This window comes from Cricetulus griseus, chromosome 8 (assembly GCF_003668045.3).
Source record: "Cricetulus griseus strain 17A/GY chromosome 8, alternate assembly CriGri-PICRH-1.0, whole genome shotgun sequence".
Lineage (NCBI taxonomy): Eukaryota > Metazoa > Chordata > Mammalia > Rodentia > Cricetidae > Cricetulus > Cricetulus griseus.
The window spans coordinates 77,524,945-77,543,231 of record NC_048601.1 but is presented as its reverse complement, the minus strand read 5'-3'; the positions used below and the strand labels follow the sequence as shown (position 1 = coordinate 77,543,231).

Here is an 18,287-nt window from a genome sequence, read left to right as displayed (position 1 = left end):
ATACATACAGGTAGCATTTTATGAACTCAAAAGGCTATACCTGGGAATATATATACAAAACACATATGCATGCAATAATAATTTATGAGAAGAGCAGCTATTAATTTGGAGGAGAGCAGCGGGGAGTGTATGGGAGGGTTTGGAGGGAGAAAAGAGAAGGGAGAAATGTTGTAATTAAAATATAGTCTCAAAAACAAACCAAGAAATAAAAGAATACACAGTGATGTATTCACTGTGCAAAAGATGCAGCAGCTTTTCTTAAAAACAAATACACAGTCACTAACAAGTTTAGAAATAGATTTGGGATATTGATCTTAAACAAGTGAAAACTTGTATTCACAGCAAAATCTGTGTCAGTTTCAAAATTGATATACTTGTAATAACAACTGGAGTATTCGCTGATCTCCTTCAGTGACTAGTGATTATAAACTGTGGCACAGATGCACTGTGACATACTACTCATTAGTATAAAGGAATGAACTGTTAAAAATTGCAATGATTTCTGTGAGTCTAGGGGACTTCCTGAAATGTTATCATTACTAGTGGCTCCAGTTATGTAATATTTTTATGAGAGCTTTCATATGTATTTTTATAACTGCATATGAATATTTGTCTCATTTCAAGAAATAAAAAATAAACCTAAGGATATCTGTCACAGTAATGGTCACATGGCAAACAATTATTTTACTATAGGCATCATGATACAAATGCAGCCATCTGTATCTTCTCAATGCCAGCAGTACATTTTTTGTTTCTTTCCATGAATTCAGGAAACATTGCTACTTATGCAGCTCATTTCCACCTGCAAGTTTTCTGTGGCAGCCTGCTATTTCTCCTTGTGGTTCTGGGAAACCAGAGGATTTTGTCTGCAGAAAACCGGGCCTCTGATGCCTCCTTCTTTGTCCTTCAGGAAAGTTTTCTTTCCTGTGATAAAGCCCTCTCCATCTCCTCCTGCATCAACAGAACATTAGCAAAAGTTCACAAGTCATGAGACAATTGTATCAAGAAGGTTGAGGCTAAGAAGAGGCAGGCAGCCCATGTTTTTAAATACATTTAATAGTATGTTTGTTTTTGCTGTGAATAGTTTAAATCAGAGGTTCTCAACCTGTGGGATTGTGACCCTCTTGGGGTTTGCATATCTGGTATTTACATTATGACTCATAACAGTAGCAAATTACAGTTATGAAGTAGCAATGAAATAATCTTATGGTATCGGTTACCACTGTAGGAAGCCGGTTCCTGCATTATAATGTTGCCTGAAGACACCAAGGTGTGAATTACTTCACAGGCGCTGGGTAATCTCCATTCCTTTGATCTCTGCCTATCCCGTGGCTCATTTTTGCCTGAGGAGCTGAAGCCACTCATAGGGTAATACGTCCCAGGCGGCTGGTCAGCCTTTTATAAGGGATGGTTTTCTTAGTTTACAGTCTCTGCTCAGTCTCTGTTCAGTCTCCACTCTGGTAAAATGCATTAAAGCTTGTCTGCAGAAGGATCCGAATGTCCTGCGTGTATTTCTTGCTGGCGAGGAATACAGAGCGGGCGCGGGACATATGGTGCCGAAACCCGGGAATCTTAACATCTCCAGCACCACGGAGACCCCTTGGCTACAAGGCGGATTCAGAACTGCAGGATGGTAAATTCGGAGAGGTATGATTTTTCTGGACTTTGGCTTGGGACAATCTTAAAGAAGTCCAGAATTACATATCAGAAACCGAATGTAATGAGAGAAATTCGGAGAGGTATGATTTTTCTGGACTTTGGCTTGGGAATGTTGCTATTGTGGGAGGTTAATATAGAGGCTTCTATGCTTTTACTAGGAGCTATTTTGACTTTTCTCACTGTTGTAGCAATCTTAAAGAAGTCCAAAATTACATATCAGAAACCGAATATGGTGAGAGATGGGGCGCGCCTAACAATAAAATATAAGAAAAAAGGACCTCCCGGAATGTCTAGTGACATGGGAATGTGTGTAAGAAGAGAAACTACAACGTATAAGAAAAAAGCACCTCCCGGGGTGTCTAGTGACAAGGGAGTGTATATAAAAAGAAAAACTACAACAAAAAGCTCAAGAGATAAAGTTTTAAAAGGAACAGCTCAGCTAGATGAGGGAGAGACAAAAAAGGAGGGAGAAAGAATGAGAAATGGCCAGTCACACCCCGGTAAATTTAGGAGAGATGAGGAACCTAGCCTCTGCCCTACAACGAAACTGGAAGCCTTGGAGCTGAGCAGCTCAGACTCTAAGATTTTAGACTCTAACAAGAAAACAGAGCTAGAGGAGGAGCTGCCAAAAGTAAAAACAAATATGAGGCCATCGCCTGTTAATTCAGCGGGTGTACTTCTATCAGCACACCCACTATTTGGAACCGACTCCTTCTTACCATCAGAGGAGCGGAGAAAATTACAGATGGCTTTCCCAGTCTTTGATAGGGGAAAAGGCCATGCCTGCTATTCAACACTTCTTAAAGGCCTGGAATGCCTGGGGCTTTAAAGCCTCATTAACATTGACGCTCGGGCCAAGCGTCTCACCTCAAAAACTAAAAGGCCAAAAGGAAATGGTAAAATAAAAAGATATCTTAACTGATTTTTAGAAAGGCCCGGATCCTATTCTCATAAGATCCAGGGGAGCGATATTATGTTTTCTCACAGGATAAAGAGAATCCCCTGTGGATCCCAGAAAGATTCAACCTAAAGAGCCTCTACAGACCTTCAAAAGTCGAAACTCCACCCTCTACCCCCGGGAGTTGAGAGCCGCTATTGTTATCCAGATTAACTCCTGTCCTTGGCGGAGAGATGGCAACTAATTAAGGGGTGGGGGTAATTGTTTGATGCAGCCGCTTACGGATTGCTGTTACTTTTGACTGGCATGTAAGCTCCAGGGCTCAAACCAAGAGATCACCCAAGCGCTTATATTTTGGCTAAGCGATAGGCCGCCGGCCAGACAGCTCTTACACACCCGGAGCCTAGGCTCACTGCACAGGGTAGAATGTCTGGTTTGTGCAGCCCCAAAGAGGGATGCTGAGCATAGGCATCACACAGAGTTGCCTATTATACAGGCTTCTCTGGGAGGTACGTTGACCTACATAAGGGTTACCTGCCCCGAGTCTCCCTTTCCCAGAAAAACGGCAGAGGACAGGTCAAGAGCGCTTCGGGTCAAGCTAACAGCCTGATGGCGACTCCCGTACACAGTCTTAATGTTTGATTTTGGGAAGGTCAACCTCTACCTCTATCCCTCAACATATGGGTGACCTATTTGCTTGTAATAATATAAAGCCTTTTCATTAATTAATAAAAAAAGGGGGATATGTAGGAAGCCGGTTCCTGCATTATAATGTTGCCTGAAGACACCAAGGTGTGAATTACTTCACAGGCGCTGGGTAATCTCCATTCCTTTGATCTCTGCCTATCCCGTGGCTCATTTTTGCCTGAGGAGCTGAAGCCACTCATAGGGTAATACGTCCCAGGCGGCTGGTCAGCCTTTTATAAGGGATGGTTTTCTTAGTTTACAGTCTCTGCTCAGTCTCTGTTCAGTCTCCACTCTGGTAAAATGCATTAAAGCTTGTCTGCAGAAGGATCCGAATGTCCTGCGTGTATTTCTTGCTGGCGAGGAATACAGAGCGGGCGCGGGACATACCACAACATGGAAAACTGTATTAAAGCATCGTCACAGAATTAGGAAGAGAACCACTGGTTTAAACTCTCATGATATCCCAATGTCTATTGTAAAAGCTCATATTGGGTTTTTATAATACTCTCTTTAACTTGGAGCTCACTCACATAATGAAGTCCAGGTCCAATCAGAACTGTCCCAGTTGAGGCAGTACTAGAGCTTGGGGGCTCCTCTCCTTGTCTGCTTTGGCTTGACCCTTCTTCCTTCTGGGCTGCAGTAACAACCCCCATGCAGAACACCACACACCTTGGGAAATTAATTGAAAATCACCAGAAGGAATGGTTTCAAGGGGGCTTTCCAGTTGAGGAATGTATAGTTAGTTCTCCTTTGGCTTTCTGCTACAGGTTGCATAGATAGCAATACTGATTTTGACTGTATTTGATTTGTTCCCTACTTTCCTTCTATAGGATATAATTGAGCAGAATGAATAAGGTTCAGAATTTGGTAAATAAGAACAAAACTAGGAACTTAAGGGTGTATTTAGACAAAGGTGTGCAACTTGTAAATATGTTTGCTCATTTGGAATAGGAAAGTAAAGTACTCACCTGCTAGACTGTCCGATATTCTTCTGAGCTGTTATTGTGTACAGAGCTGATATAGAGCAGTCTTTACTTGTTCAAACTGCAAGTGTGGGGACTGGAGACATGGTCAGCAATTAGGTGTACTTGCTGCTCCTTCAGAAAATAAAAGTCCAACTCCCAGTCTCCACATATGGCAGTTCATAACTACCTGTAACTCCAAAACTCCAACTCCAGGGGAACTAACACCTTCTTTTGATCCTCTCTCTGTCTCTCTGTGTCTCTGTGTCTCTGTCTCTCTCTGTCTCTGTCTCTCTGTCTGTCTCTCTCTCTCTCCCCGTGTGTGTGTGTGTGTGTGTGTGTGTGTGTGTGTGTGTGTGTGTGTGTGTGTGTGCCCAGTTGTGTGTTTTTTCCCTACATCACAGAAAGCCACAATGCAATTATAGAACATTATACCATCTTCTCAATGGTTTGACTCTTGTCTACAGATGGCTACTCTAATTACAACCCTAGTTTTCTTTTTCTTTTCATTTTTTAAGGATTTATTTATTTATTATATATACAATGTTCTGTCTCCAAGTGTCCCTGCAGGCCACAAGAGGGCACCAGATCTCATTATGGATGGTTGCGAGGTATCATGTGGTTGCTGGGAATTGAACTTGGGACCTCTGAAAGAGTAGCCAGTGCTCGTAACCTCTTAGCCATCTCTCCCACCCCCACAACCCTAGTCTTCTACATTGGAGAAAATCAGATAGCAATATCAAGTGGGTTTAGTTTATTTCAAACAACATTTGATAACAAAAAAAGCTTAAGGGGATATACTGGAAGGTATTTTGGAGGCCTATGTGATCAGCATAAAGATGGAGCAATGGACTCTAAACAGGCAAGGCCCAAGAGTGAACAGAGATAAATGGTAATACAAAGTAGAGATCTGCCAGTATGATTGCAACCATACTACCTCAACCCCCCTTCTATTTCTTTTACACTCTTTCAAAACACAGCTGAATCTCACTGTGCTTGCTCAGTTTTCTCTCGTTAAGGCTTAAAACCCAGCCTGCATATGGTGCAGAGCTGTGGTTCACAAAAGAACACACCCTATACTGGGTGTTCATAGCATTTTATGAAATACATGGGTTCAATGGCAGATAAATATTACTAATACCTATCTATAAAGGATGAAATTTTCAGGATGGCTATTCATGTAAGTTAGGGTCAGAATACATCCTAGTATCAGGAATTAATTGTCAGGTACACCATCTTAGCATGATGTATAAAATGAATGTATTTATAATGAAATACACTGCAAATAAGATTCTGATTTATTTGGGTAGTTACTCCTAAAACACATTGACAATTAATGTGTTTATAGGATATGTCATCTGGTTTTTCTTCTATCCATGAGCTGTCTCAACATTTTTTCTTTTTTCTTTAAAAAAAAAAAAAAAGAGATAGGGTTTCTCTGTGCAATAGCTCTAGCTGTCCTGGAACTAGCTCTGTAGACCAGGCTGGCCTTGAACTCAAAAAGACCCACCTGTGTCTCCTCCTAAGTGCTGAAATTAAAGGCATGCACCCCACCACCATGCATCTCAACATTTTATATAAACAATTTGATCAAAAGAGTAGAAAAAAGTTTGATCAAATTATCCTTAAAATGGGTTTATAACTGGGCATTGGTGGCAGTGGTTCATGGCAGGCCAGAGACACAAGAAAGTTTCCCTATCTGCCCTGGCTGTGTCTAACTTGAGTTTACTGGTTTAGGACTTAAAAGGTCTGAAAAGTGTATCAAATTAAGAACACGAGCCAATTAGAAAAGACAGGAATGACAAAAATATACAAGGAGCCACATACATGATTTAAGAAGGGATTCTTGGCTTTTTCTGAGACTCTGAAAGCAAACTTTGAATCAATTGGAACTAAAAAACACATTCTTCGATCAGAACTTCCCACATTGAATGGAATGTTCTTGCACATTGAGAGCTCCTTGTAAGTCATTGTCTGCAGCTGGAATGCTTATTGAGCTGTTCTAAATGTTAGAGTACATCAGTGGATAAAATCAACAAATATTCTTGTATTAGGAGTATTTATCAATACATAATAAAACAAACAAAATATATTTGCACCATCCATCTATTCATATGCATCTACATAGCATTAAAAGATGTGTGACCCGCCTTTGGTCCTAGCACTCTGGAGACAGAGGCAAGTGTATCTCTATGAGTTCGAAGGCAGCCAGATCTGCATAGGGAGTTCCAGGACAGGCAGGGCTGTGTAGAGAGATCCTGCCTCAAAACAAACGAACAAATATAACAACAAAACCCCCAAATAAAAACAAAAATAAGTATATTTTACACTTGCAGAGGGTATATAATTCAAATTACTCACATTCCGAATTTTCAACAGCTGCAAGACCCATGGATAACATTATTAGAGAGTTCATCTGGCCTTGAACTCACTCTATAGCTAAATATTACCTTGAACTCCTGATCTTCCTCCCAAGTGCTAGCATTGTACGCATGTACCATTTATATCTGGCCCTCTGTGTTTTCTCCTTGGTGCCCTTCATGGTTTACTTTTGTTTGTTAATGAAACAGATTCTCTCTGAAAAGCCTTTGCAGTTCTGGAACTCCAGAGCAGGCTGACCTGAAACTCTCAGGGGTCCACCTGCTTCTGCCTCCAGTGTTGGGATCCAATGTGTGCACCACCATGGTCGGCCCCTTGTTTGTTTTTACCTTTTAACTTTTACCAGTTCTTTACTTTTTTTAACTTAGGATTGAACCCAAGCAAGTGCTCTGTCACTAAGTTACACCTGTGTTTTTTACCTTTTAATAACTAAATTTGTTTTGAGTTAAATGTAAAAAATCAACATTCCAGCATAGAGAGAGGAGTTACTGACCCCCACGCCTCAACTGGGGAGCTGTGGACCATTGTTGGCTTCTGAGAAAAAGAGAGCCAGTTTTCTTTAAAGGTGTAGCTCCTGGTAGGTCAACCATACTCCAGCTGAAGACCACATACCTAGGAGTATATGGAAGCACAAATTGGTTCCAGTGGTTCTTTATAAAAGAGAACATGGAGTTTGGAGATATAGGGAATTACAGTGGATCTGAAGAAGGAGTAGGGTGACTGTGATCAAGTACAGTCTAAGACATTCTCAACAAGTTACAAAATTAAAAGAAAACTACAGTTGTTAAGATGGGTTGGCTTCATTGTGAAAATGAAATACATGAATTCAATGTTATCCAGAGAAACAGAATAAACAGGTAATACAGAGAAATATACAGGAAGTTTATATATATATATATATATATATATATATATATATATATATATGAAATATATACAGAAATATACAGGAAATTTTGAGTGGCAGGCTCACTCTTATTCAGGCTAGTGTATCCCATTATCTGCTTTCTGTAAGCTGGGGGGCTCAAGAAACCTAGTGATATAGTTACAGTATAAACCCAAGAACCTTGGACCCTGATGTTCAAGGTCAGGGGAGGTGTATCTCAGGGATCAGGTTTGCCTTCCTCTAGCTTACTTTTCATGTGAGCACCCAGCACATTAAATGGCCATCCACACTGGAGAGAGAAGATCTTTATTTGCTTCACTTATCAAAAGGTTAATTTCTTTCAGAAATATATCCACGGATGTAGTCAGAAATACTGCTTCACCAGCTAAATGTCTTAAATAAGACATCCATTATCCCAGTGAACTTGGCATACGGAATTAATCATCATAATGACACTTGAACAGATATTTCTGTTAATTATATGTGGAAATTATTTTAGAAGAAACACTTCAAGGTGAAAGACATGCCTTGCAAAGGCCTCAGATGGGTGTATACAAGGAAGCTACCACAGAGTTTTGCACAGCTTGGCAAAATGTTTGTGAAAGGTGATGGGAATTTGTAAGAAATTTTCAAAGGATTATGAAAATGTTTTAAAATACTGTCGTTAAAGTGAGTTGGGTTCATTGTGAAGGTAACTATAGGAATGCAATTTTATCCAGAGAAGAATTGATATGGTATGAATTTGGGTTACAGAACCTCTCAGGTCTCCTCCGTGAGCTGGTGCTTCTCTGATAACAAAGAATAATTAAGAGGAAAGGGGTGGGAAGGCCAGATGATCTATTAGTCAAGGTTCTTTAAAGTAACAGAACTTATAGAATCAACCCCTCTATATGTAGAAAGGGGATTTGTTAGAATGACTTACTGGTTTTGGGTCAGCTAATCCAACAATGGCTGGCTGTAAACAAAAAGTCCAAGAAACTAATAGTTAGTTGCTCAGAGCAGAAGGCTTGATGCCTCAGCTGGTCTTTAGTATGTGCTGGAAGAATCAGACTAATGCCACTGAAGAAATGTGTGAGAACAAGCAGGCAAAGAGCAAAAATGCCCCTCTTCTATGTCCTTACATAGACTTCCAGCAGAAGGTATGTTCCAGATTGGGTCTGGTTTAAAATGCGTCTTTTCCCAGCTCAAAGGCTTTGGATTAGAAGTGGCTCTTCCTACTTCAAATTAAGCAAAGGCCTCTCATTCCTTAATTCCATACGTAGTTAAGTTGTCAAGCAAGAATAGCCACCACAGACATCAAGAACAACAGACATGTCAGAACAGGGCTTTCTGGTAAAGGACCAGAAAGAGCAGATTGACATCAAATTGTTAGATTCTAGCATGTTTAACAACACATTAAATTATTTGGAATTACCACACAAATCGCATGCAGAGTGTTCACAGTGCAGCATCTTGGGAAGCCACACTAGAGAAAACACAGTCAGTGGTAAGGATAGTGATAGAACACTTTATATAAAGCCTTGGACAGAGATCCAAAGGAAAATAAATGGTAAGAGCTGAACTTTGGGACTCTGATGGCAATTATTTCCTGGTTATGATTTCACAGAGAAGCTAAAGGGGAGGAAACAGATGACCCAGCAACTCAGACCCTAAGACCACATCATACTTTCCCCTTCCCTGAGCAAGAGTCAAGGTGGTGTCATCCTTTGTTTTGCTTCTGAATTTATCTCCTGAGTGCTAGGAAGTTTGGTATGTTCCACCATCTCTACCTACTCACATGGGCTTCTCCTGCCTGGTGTTAGTATCTAGGTCTGAATTGGTCCTCCATTGCTTTAGTATGCATACTTGTTTGGCCTTTAGAACATTGAAATCAGCTAGAGAAAGAAAACATAAGCCCACAACACACTTATTTTGTGTCTGTAATATAGTTATAATCATGAAGCTTTGAGTAGAGGCTCAGAATTAATTAATGTGACAGTTGAAATGAGACAGACTGCATATCACCTTGTTTTTCATATATATATATATATATATATATATATATATATATATATATATTTCTTTCCTTATCATAGGGGCCTTCATTTGCAAGATGGTGCCATTTGTCCAGTGCACTGCCATTGTGACAGAAATCCTTACTATGACCTGCATTGCCGTGGAGAGGTACCAGGGACTTGTGCATCCTTTTAAAATGAAGCAACAGTACACCAATCAAAGGGCTTTCACAATGCTAGGTATGTTTGTCACTTTGTGGCACTGTGATAAAGCATCTGAGTTGAATAACTCTGACAAATTCTTATCTTTGCTTACTGGTTCAGATGATACTCCTTGGCTATGTTGTTGCTGGGCCCTTGTGTGGTGAGGAAAAGCACATGTTGGGGAGCTTGTGCCAGATTGGGTGGCTTACCTCTTGCTAGACAGGAGGCAGAGGGACAGAGAGTAATGGTCTAGGGACATGAATGTCTTTTAGAGTCAAATAATCAGTGACCTGTGCCTTCTCTCTGGTCCCACCTCTTAATAGACCATTCTGATTAAGTTTATCAATGGAGTAATCTGCCTTTGAAGATAGAGCCCTCACTTCTCACATTCATCAGCTGACAACCAGGCCATTAACACAGGAATCCTTAATTTCAGATGCAAAGTATAATACTAGGTAAGAGCACCAGGTATGCCAATTCTATGCTAATGTCATTTCTCATTACAGAACACACCGTATCCACGCACTTTTAAGAGTAGTTTCTCACAATGTGTAAGTATTTAGGGTGTGGTTTGAGGTGTCCAGTCTTTTGCATATACCCCATCGGTTCGCTCCTTTCTGTCTCAATCTTGATACATGTTTTGGGGGCTAAAGAGATTGCTCCTCTGATAAGAGAACATACTGCTCTTTGAGAGGACCTGATTTCCATTCTATTTAAGTTGGATGGCTAACTACTGGCTGTAACTCTAGCACAGCCTCCATAGGCACATCCACTCACACATACACATAAATAAAGCAATAAAAGTAAATCTTTTAAAATGATACATGTATTTTAGAATTAAAGAAGAAGTAATAGAAGATGGTCTATAATATATTTAAAAGTTATTCATTTAGGGGCTGGAGAGATGGCTCAGTGCTTCAAAGCACTGTCTAATCTTCCAGAGGAGTGAGGTTTGCTTTACAACGCCCACATGGTGGCTCATAACTGACTTCAATGCCAGCATTCACGCAGACAAAATATCCGTACACAGAAATAAATTTCAATGTGTATGAAGTTATTCATTGATCCAACGAACATTGATCAGCTCCTACTAAGGGCTGAGAATTTTCCTTAGATTCTCATTGAAGATATTGTCTTTGCCCTGCAGCATGTCAGGGGAAGTTGAGAAGACATGAATAAGGGTAGGTACAGAACCACTAGAGAAGCAGAGTTTGTTTGGAAATGACAGCAATCTTCAAGTCACTTAGGGAAGGTGACTTCTGAGTTATCCTGGAAACAAATCCACAGATGGACAGTGATGACAGAATGACCCATGCAAGGCACAAATATGATGTCGAACAGGGCAGGGCTTTCTGGGATGTAACCATGAAAATGAGCCACTTAATCCTTCCCCAGCAGGGTCTAGGTGGGAAAACACGCCCTGGTAAAAGGAGAAAATGAGGATATATCAGGCTGTTGCTATAGAATGTGGATTTTTTACCCTCTAGGCAATTCAGTCATATAAAAGAGTTTTTAATACTATAAAATATGCAGGGGCTGGGAAGATGCCTCAGAGAGTAAGAGTGTTTGTTGTACAAGCATGAGGACCCAATGCCCACATAAAAAGACAGGCATGGCCAGGTATGTCTGTAACCCCAGCACTGGGGTGAGGGAGACAGGAGAATTACTGGGCATTTTGGCCAGGGAGTCTAGCTGAAAATAGTGAGCTCTAGCTTCAGTGAGAGACTCTATCCCAATGCAATAATGTAGAAAGTGCTAGATCATGATATCTGATGTTCTTCTCTAGGGTCTTCACACCCATGGGAGAACACAAACATATGTGCTCATGCACACACACACACACACACACACACACACACACACACACACACACACACACACACACTCTTTTAGGAAGACCCTTGCAAAAGCATTTTAAAGACAGAGACCCTTTGAGAAGATAATTGCTCTACCCCATGGCAGAGAAGATGGGAGCAAAGTGAACCAGGCATCGTTATGATTAGAGAGTTAAGCATGCATGTAGCTTACCGATCTGTGCTCTGTTTCGATAACTGCCATATTTTTGCAGGTGTGGTGTGGTTGGTGGCCGTCATCATAGGATCACCCATGTGGCATGTGCAGCGACTTGAGGTAGACTCAGAACTGAGATATTTTCTCAACCCTCTTCCTTGTATTCATTTTCTTTCCTTTCAGAATACTGTGGTGAATATATATGATCTCATCCATTTCACTGAAATTAGATGATGTTTTAAAATTGTCTTCCCTTATTTATTCCCTTATGTCTACTGGATACTGCACTGCTAATATTTAAAGTTCAGGTTACAAAAAGTTAAGTTCCGAAATGACCTTCTCTCCATTTTCTTAGCTTAATGTGTTTCTCTTAAAATATTCCAGTCTAGTTACATGAAGTTTAATGACTTTTTATTATTATTATTATTATTATTATTATTATTATTATTATTATTATTATTATTTTCTGAGACAAGGTTTCTCTGTGTGGCCCTGGATGTCCTGGAACTTACTCTGTAATCCAAGCTGGCCACAAACTCAGAGATACACCCACCTCTTCCTCCTGAATTCAGGGATTAAAGATGTGTGCCACCTCTGCTTGGCTAAATTTCTTTTATTGTAAGTCACTTAAAACTAACAGATTGTATCCTTGCTAGCAGATTTTCCTGTTGTCCTATCCATTAACAAATTGAAATCTGAATTAGAAGCATGTCCAGGTCTTAATTTTCTCCCTCTTTCCTCTTTTCAGACACCTTTTGTGAGATTCTTCTGCCATGTGTAGGGATTTACAGTAAAAGAACAGGTTAGAATAGTGGGTATGCACAGCTTAACCTGTTTACCTGGAACATTAGCATGGCTTGTAGTGTAAAACAGACATTAGTCTTCAAAGACAATAGGGCATCTATCACCCAGCCTGGAATAATAAATCTATGAAGCAGTATATTCATTCTTTTGTACCCTTAAATAGAAATAGGCAAATCTGAATCCTTCCTGAGCATGCCCTATTTTCAACGAGGATTCCAAATGAGACCTGAGATGAAAGAAAGTACATGAAAGAAAGTACCCAAGGGTGAGGGCGCTATCCCAGTGTTCCAGAGCTTGCTCAGCAAGTGCACAATCTAATACTAAAAATACAAGAATAAATAAAGTGTCCCAATATTTTTTGTGTAACTGATATATTGAGCAGGCTAGCCTCTGTGAGAGCAAAAATTAGCTTTATTCTGTTGCGACCTGTGAAAATATCACCTGAGAACTTCATAGTGAAATATGGATGGAAATTTGATTAGGCCCTGCAACTCTTCCAGTCATACAGATAATTAAATTCTTGTGGCCCTGTCAGTCACAAGCACTGTATCTGCTCTGCTATAAGATGCCCAGGACAGTGCCGAGGTCACACAAAATCCCAATAATGACCACTTTAAAATGTGGTGTTTGCTCTGGAAGCACACATACTAAAATTGGAGTTATTAAAAATCCTGTCTTTCCCTTAACTTGAGAAGCTTTCAGGCTTCTCTGCACACTCTTAGCACCTCTCTCCGAAAGCAAGAAAGAGAGGAGGGAGCCTGAGCCGATGTCTTGGTCCTGGCATGGGTGCCGCTCAGGGCTGATTATTTCTGTCTAGCTTTTTCTGATAACACATTGGAGGCTCTGGCTACACTTCCATTCTCCAACCCATTACTCATTCTACCAACTGCCTTGGCCGCCTCTTTCTGGTGACACCACCCATACCTCCAGCAGCATGTTTTATACAAGACAACATCTAGTGCTCAATCCTGGAGCTCATTCCCTGCCAGAGAAATCAAACAGATTTACCATTTTAATAAAATACTCATCACATATTCTAAATACATAAACCATTTAATTTGTAGAAAATGGATCTGTCTGCTTGCATAGACAACACCATGCTCATTGCTAAACTCAATCAAAATCTATTTGCTTCTTGTGGGAAAAAAGCCAGATTTCAGTTTTGAAATAAATATATCAATGTGCATCCCAGTACCACAATCATTTTGAGACTCCATTAGTGAGAACTGAATTGAGTTTGAGAGCCTGAGCCTGTTCCTGGGTGATAGACAGCATCAAAGCCAGTCTTTGCCTTTCACAATCTTGCTCTTTTGCTTTTTTCTCCCTGGGATCTCTCAGATTGTGAATTGACTCATAATCTTCAGAGATGGAAATGGGAGGATTCAGTATAAGTGTTCTTATTTAACCCCTCAGTGAATAAAAATGCAACCCACAGCACCCTGAACCTTATCAAAATGCCATGTTTCCCGAACTGCTTTCTAGACTGCTTTGACCAGAACTTTACTCAGGACAGGAAAACATAGAAGACTAGCCCAGTATATCTGTGGTTTCTGGAGGAGGGTACCTTTAATGACATGAGTCATTTGAATTGTGCTCAACAGCAAGGTTTGGCATGGATGTCGGATATGGCTGTTTTGAGTTGGAGTAGGTGGTGAAGGGAATGGAAATATAGATAGAGCTCAATCCCAGCCATAGTTGCAAACAATGAAAGATTAGAGAAGTGTTTGCTTGAATATAACAAAATCAGGGTAGGGGTGCAACTCACTGTTAGTGCACTTGTCTTGCATGTGTGCAAGGCCCAGAGTTTGTTCCCTATGGCCATAAGAAATGGCAAAGAGAATCTGAAACTGGTTTCATGAATCCATCTTAATATATATTTGGAGAGACAAATATATATTTGTCTATCTCTGGCATAGTATGAATCCATCTGGAGATTCACAGTTTAGCCCTGAGCTTTTGGGATGTGTCAGTACATGGCCACTATGGCCACTGACCCTTGTGAGCTCTGCCCACAGAAGTCAGAAACAATTCATTTTCAAATATGTTTTCTTAAGTGTTATCATTCATAATCATGATCATTAGTAAAACCTGAACCACAACTCAAATTGTCTTAACTTTTGAACTGATGTTGAAGACTGATGATGAGATTAAGCAGAAATATGTCCTCAAGGAACTCCATAGTGACAGAGATTTAATAGTGTCTCCTTTGTATTCCTATCCCAATTGTAAGACTAAGTATATACTTTAGATGCTTACTTTGCCTCTTGAAAGGAGCCTTTTAGCATTTGATGCTGTCTATCATGGTTGTGAACAGCGAATTAAGAACTTAGAAGGTGAGTCTACAGACTCAGAACAGCAAATAATTAAACAAATACAATGCAAACATCTATAGAGTGGCAATACTTTAAATCCAGCATCTTGTTCTTTTCATCATTTGAAAGCTACCAGCTTTCATGTCTGGTGGTTTTCACATGAAATAATGGTAGAAATATGGCTGGGTTACTCTTACTTTGAAGGAAAAAATCATGCTTGCCAAGTCTGTTTCATCAGAAGTTGAGAAAGCAAATGTATTAGTTGAATTAACATTAAACTGGCTAGGTTATGATATTTTTCCATGTGTACTTTCTAGCCAACTGAAAACACCACTGGTAGTGAGGGAGGTGTGAGAGGTTTTAAGATGTCTTAGTGGAATGACACTTAGCTGTGTTCTGCTCTTTGGATGCTGATTATTGTGTTTTGTGACAGAACTGTTCTTACTGTAAAGGTTAAATATGACTTCCTATATGAAAAAGAGCACATCTGCTGTTTGGAAGAGTGGAGCAGCCCCATGCATCAGAAAATCTACACCACCTTCATCCTTGTCACCCTCTTCCTGCTGCCTCTCTTGCTGCTGCTTGTCCTCTATGGTAAAATTGGTTACGAGCTTTGGATCAAGAAAAGAGTGGGGGATGGCTCAGTGCTGCAAACTATTCATGGAAAGGAAATGTTCAAAATAGCCAGGTCTGTTTATTAAAGTGTTCACCAGTGTTCAAAATGTGTTTGATTAGTTGTGCTGGAAGGGAAAGTTGCCTGGGTAATTCATCCTGGGCATCATTTATAATTCAGTTTGAGAGCCTGGACTTACTTGAATCCATGATGCTCTGCATTGGTGTCAAGACTCACTGTCCCCCCTCACCACCAGTGGTGTTAGAAATATGTCTTAGTCTTTCCCACTTGAGAGTGAGGTTAAAATACTGGCATGGCATGGAAATCCTTTGAAACCCCAGAATGTGGCTTATTTTAAGTGACTATAATTGATACTTTGTATTTTAACTCAAAGGCAGTGTTATCTCTATTTATTAGCATCAATTTCAAGACAAACTTTACTGCTGTATTTGTAGTTCCCATGACATAATTTATGTTGAATGACTGTTAAAACAAACAAGCTGTACCTTGCCTAGATCAGCGAGTTGACTGGATTACTTGAATTCTTCAAGTGTGCAGTGACCTCTAGTGACCAGTTAGGAAAAGTTGCCTCTGTGCACACACTGGAGCTTGAGGATAGCGGAGCACCTCCAGACCTAGGGGAACCACTTCCCCAGGAGAAAGGGTTGCCAGACTGATATGGCAGATGATGAGCCTGGACTTTTGAAACCGAAAGCACCAAGCACATACATGTGTAGATCTGTGTAGATGTAAATCTAGTTTGGGGAAATGAAAAAAAAAAACTCAGCTTGAATTCATGGTTGATCATATTTAAAGTTTTAATTCTATCCTTGAATTATAAGTACTGCTATTTATTTGCTGGATGTATGGAATGCTTTACACACATGCTGAGGGAATGGATCCCATGCCACTGAAGAGACACTTGTAAATTTAAAACCAGAGGACATCATTTATTAGCCACCCCATTGTGAATTGAAATTCTCTCTTCCCCAGTTTCTGCCTCTGTCCACTGGCTTATTGGGAAAATGAAAGCCATACTGTATGTCTGCAGTCTAATAGAGTTCAGACCCAGGTTGAGCATTTTTCACAGGGAAATGTAAGGTATGAAGACTATAAAGATGGAGGAAAGCTGATAATCTGCCCACAGACAGCCTCAACAAGTTCACCAACACTTGACAAAGTGTGGTTAAGTGAAGTAGCCTCACACAGTGATGGTTTTGCTGTCACTCTGACACATTTGCTGAGGCAAAGCTAACCAATGTTTCTTGGTCGATCTAGGAAGAAGAAGAGAGCTGTGATCATGATGGTGACAGTGGTGGCTCTCTTTGCTGTGTGCTGGGCACCTTTCCACATCGTTCACATGATGATTGAATACAGTGAGTGCCCGTCACTCTTCTGTTTTCTTTTTGGGGGGAATTTCTAGTTCATTTCCCACAGAACACACATGAAATCATTGATTTCTCACTGGTTGCCATTCACTTGGATAATCAAATGTCAAAGAGAAAACATTTCTTTTTTGTGTTAAAGAGCATCAAGCCATATTGTGCTGGGCAACTGTGCATGACTAGGACTAAGTCATTCATAGTTAGAAAAAATAAAGAATAGCTTTTTGAGTTTCTCCTATCTTGCCCCTCCTCTCCCTAAGCTGTTCAGTATGGGGAGGCACCTCGAGAGCCTTCTCTGTTTAGAACCTTGGCTTGTGCTTTGTGAATTTAATGTACCTAGGATTCTAGTCAGATGTCTGGAAGTAGTTATCCTTCATGTGTTCTCTGGGACTCAACAAGATTGTTTCTGGAATGGAAGAGAACATATAAAGGGTAACTGTGCTATGTGAAGCTTGGTGTTATTGAGTTGAAAGTCTTCGAATCCTATAGAATATGCCAGGCACCAGCCAATGCATGGGTGAGCACATATTACAAAAGTGTTTTTATCCTGACACCAGATGCCTTTTTCAAAGTAGTGCATGAGAATGATTCATATCCTTAGCTAGCCACTTGCACAAGTGCAAAACTTTGTAAATACTTCTGATAGAAATTTACGGTTATCTCTTAGTCAGCTCAATAAGTGTTCTAAAGTATTGCTTTATTTCAGGTAATTTTGAAAAGGAATATGATGAAGTCACAATCAAGATGATTTTTGCTATAGTGCAAATAATTGGATTTTTCAACTCCATCTGTAATCCCATTGTCTATGCACTTATGAATGAAAACTTCAAAAAAAATTTTGTGTCTACAGTTTGCTATTGTGTAGTAAAAGAAACCTTCTCTCCAGCACGGAAGCATGGAAGTTCAGGAGCTATGGTTATGCAGAGGAGAGCAAAGTTAGCTAGCAGAGAGAATCCTGTAGGGATCAGAGAAGAGGCATTTGGGAACAACAACATCAGTGTCAAGTGGTGTGAACAGCCAGAGAAGAAGAAGAAGAAATCACAAGTGGCAACTTGTCCTCTTTAGTTCTGAATTTCTGAGACCTCTGCTATAGATGTGGACATTAATTATAACAGTTTCTTCAGAATCAGCACCCATCGTATGGTAATTGAAAGAAAATTATGTTGAGAAAAGTAGAGAGCTTTCGTATTAAAAATGTTGACAAGCACTTAAAAGGTGGGAGTGGGAATTGGGAATTTAAAATAATCCTCAGCTGCATAATGAGTTTGAGGATAACCTGGGCTACAAGGGACTCTGTCTCAGGAAGCCAAAATAATAACAACCATTGATAGTGACAAAACACTTCTCCATTGAAAATACATATGAACTATCACTTTTAAAAATTATTTGGCCATTCTTGTGATTGCTAGGTGGAGTTTTTTTTAACTTTAAAAAATTTGTTTTTGTTTGTATGCGTGTGTGTATGTCTGTGTACCACATGCATGTCTGGGTGCT

The 18,287-nt window shown here is 40.1% G+C and overlaps 1 protein-coding gene across 1 annotated transcript in view; it reads left to right on the top strand.

The window, feature by feature from the left end:
* The window catches only part of Qrfpr (pyroglutamylated RFamide peptide receptor), a 66,024-nt gene extending 48,166 nt beyond the window's left edge, over positions 1–17,858 (top strand). The window contains exons 2-6 of the mRNA XM_027430220.2: positions 9,547–9,705; positions 11,738–11,799; positions 15,248–15,483; positions 16,687–16,784; positions 17,500–17,858. Of these exons, the coding sequence (XP_027286021.1) occupies positions 9,547–9,705; positions 11,738–11,799; positions 15,248–15,483; positions 16,687–16,784; positions 17,500–17,858 (914 nt within the window). The remainder of the gene's footprint in view (positions 1–9,546; positions 9,706–11,737; positions 11,800–15,247; positions 15,484–16,686; positions 16,785–17,499) is intronic.
* The last annotated feature ends 429 nt before the right edge of the window (positions 17,859–18,287 follow it).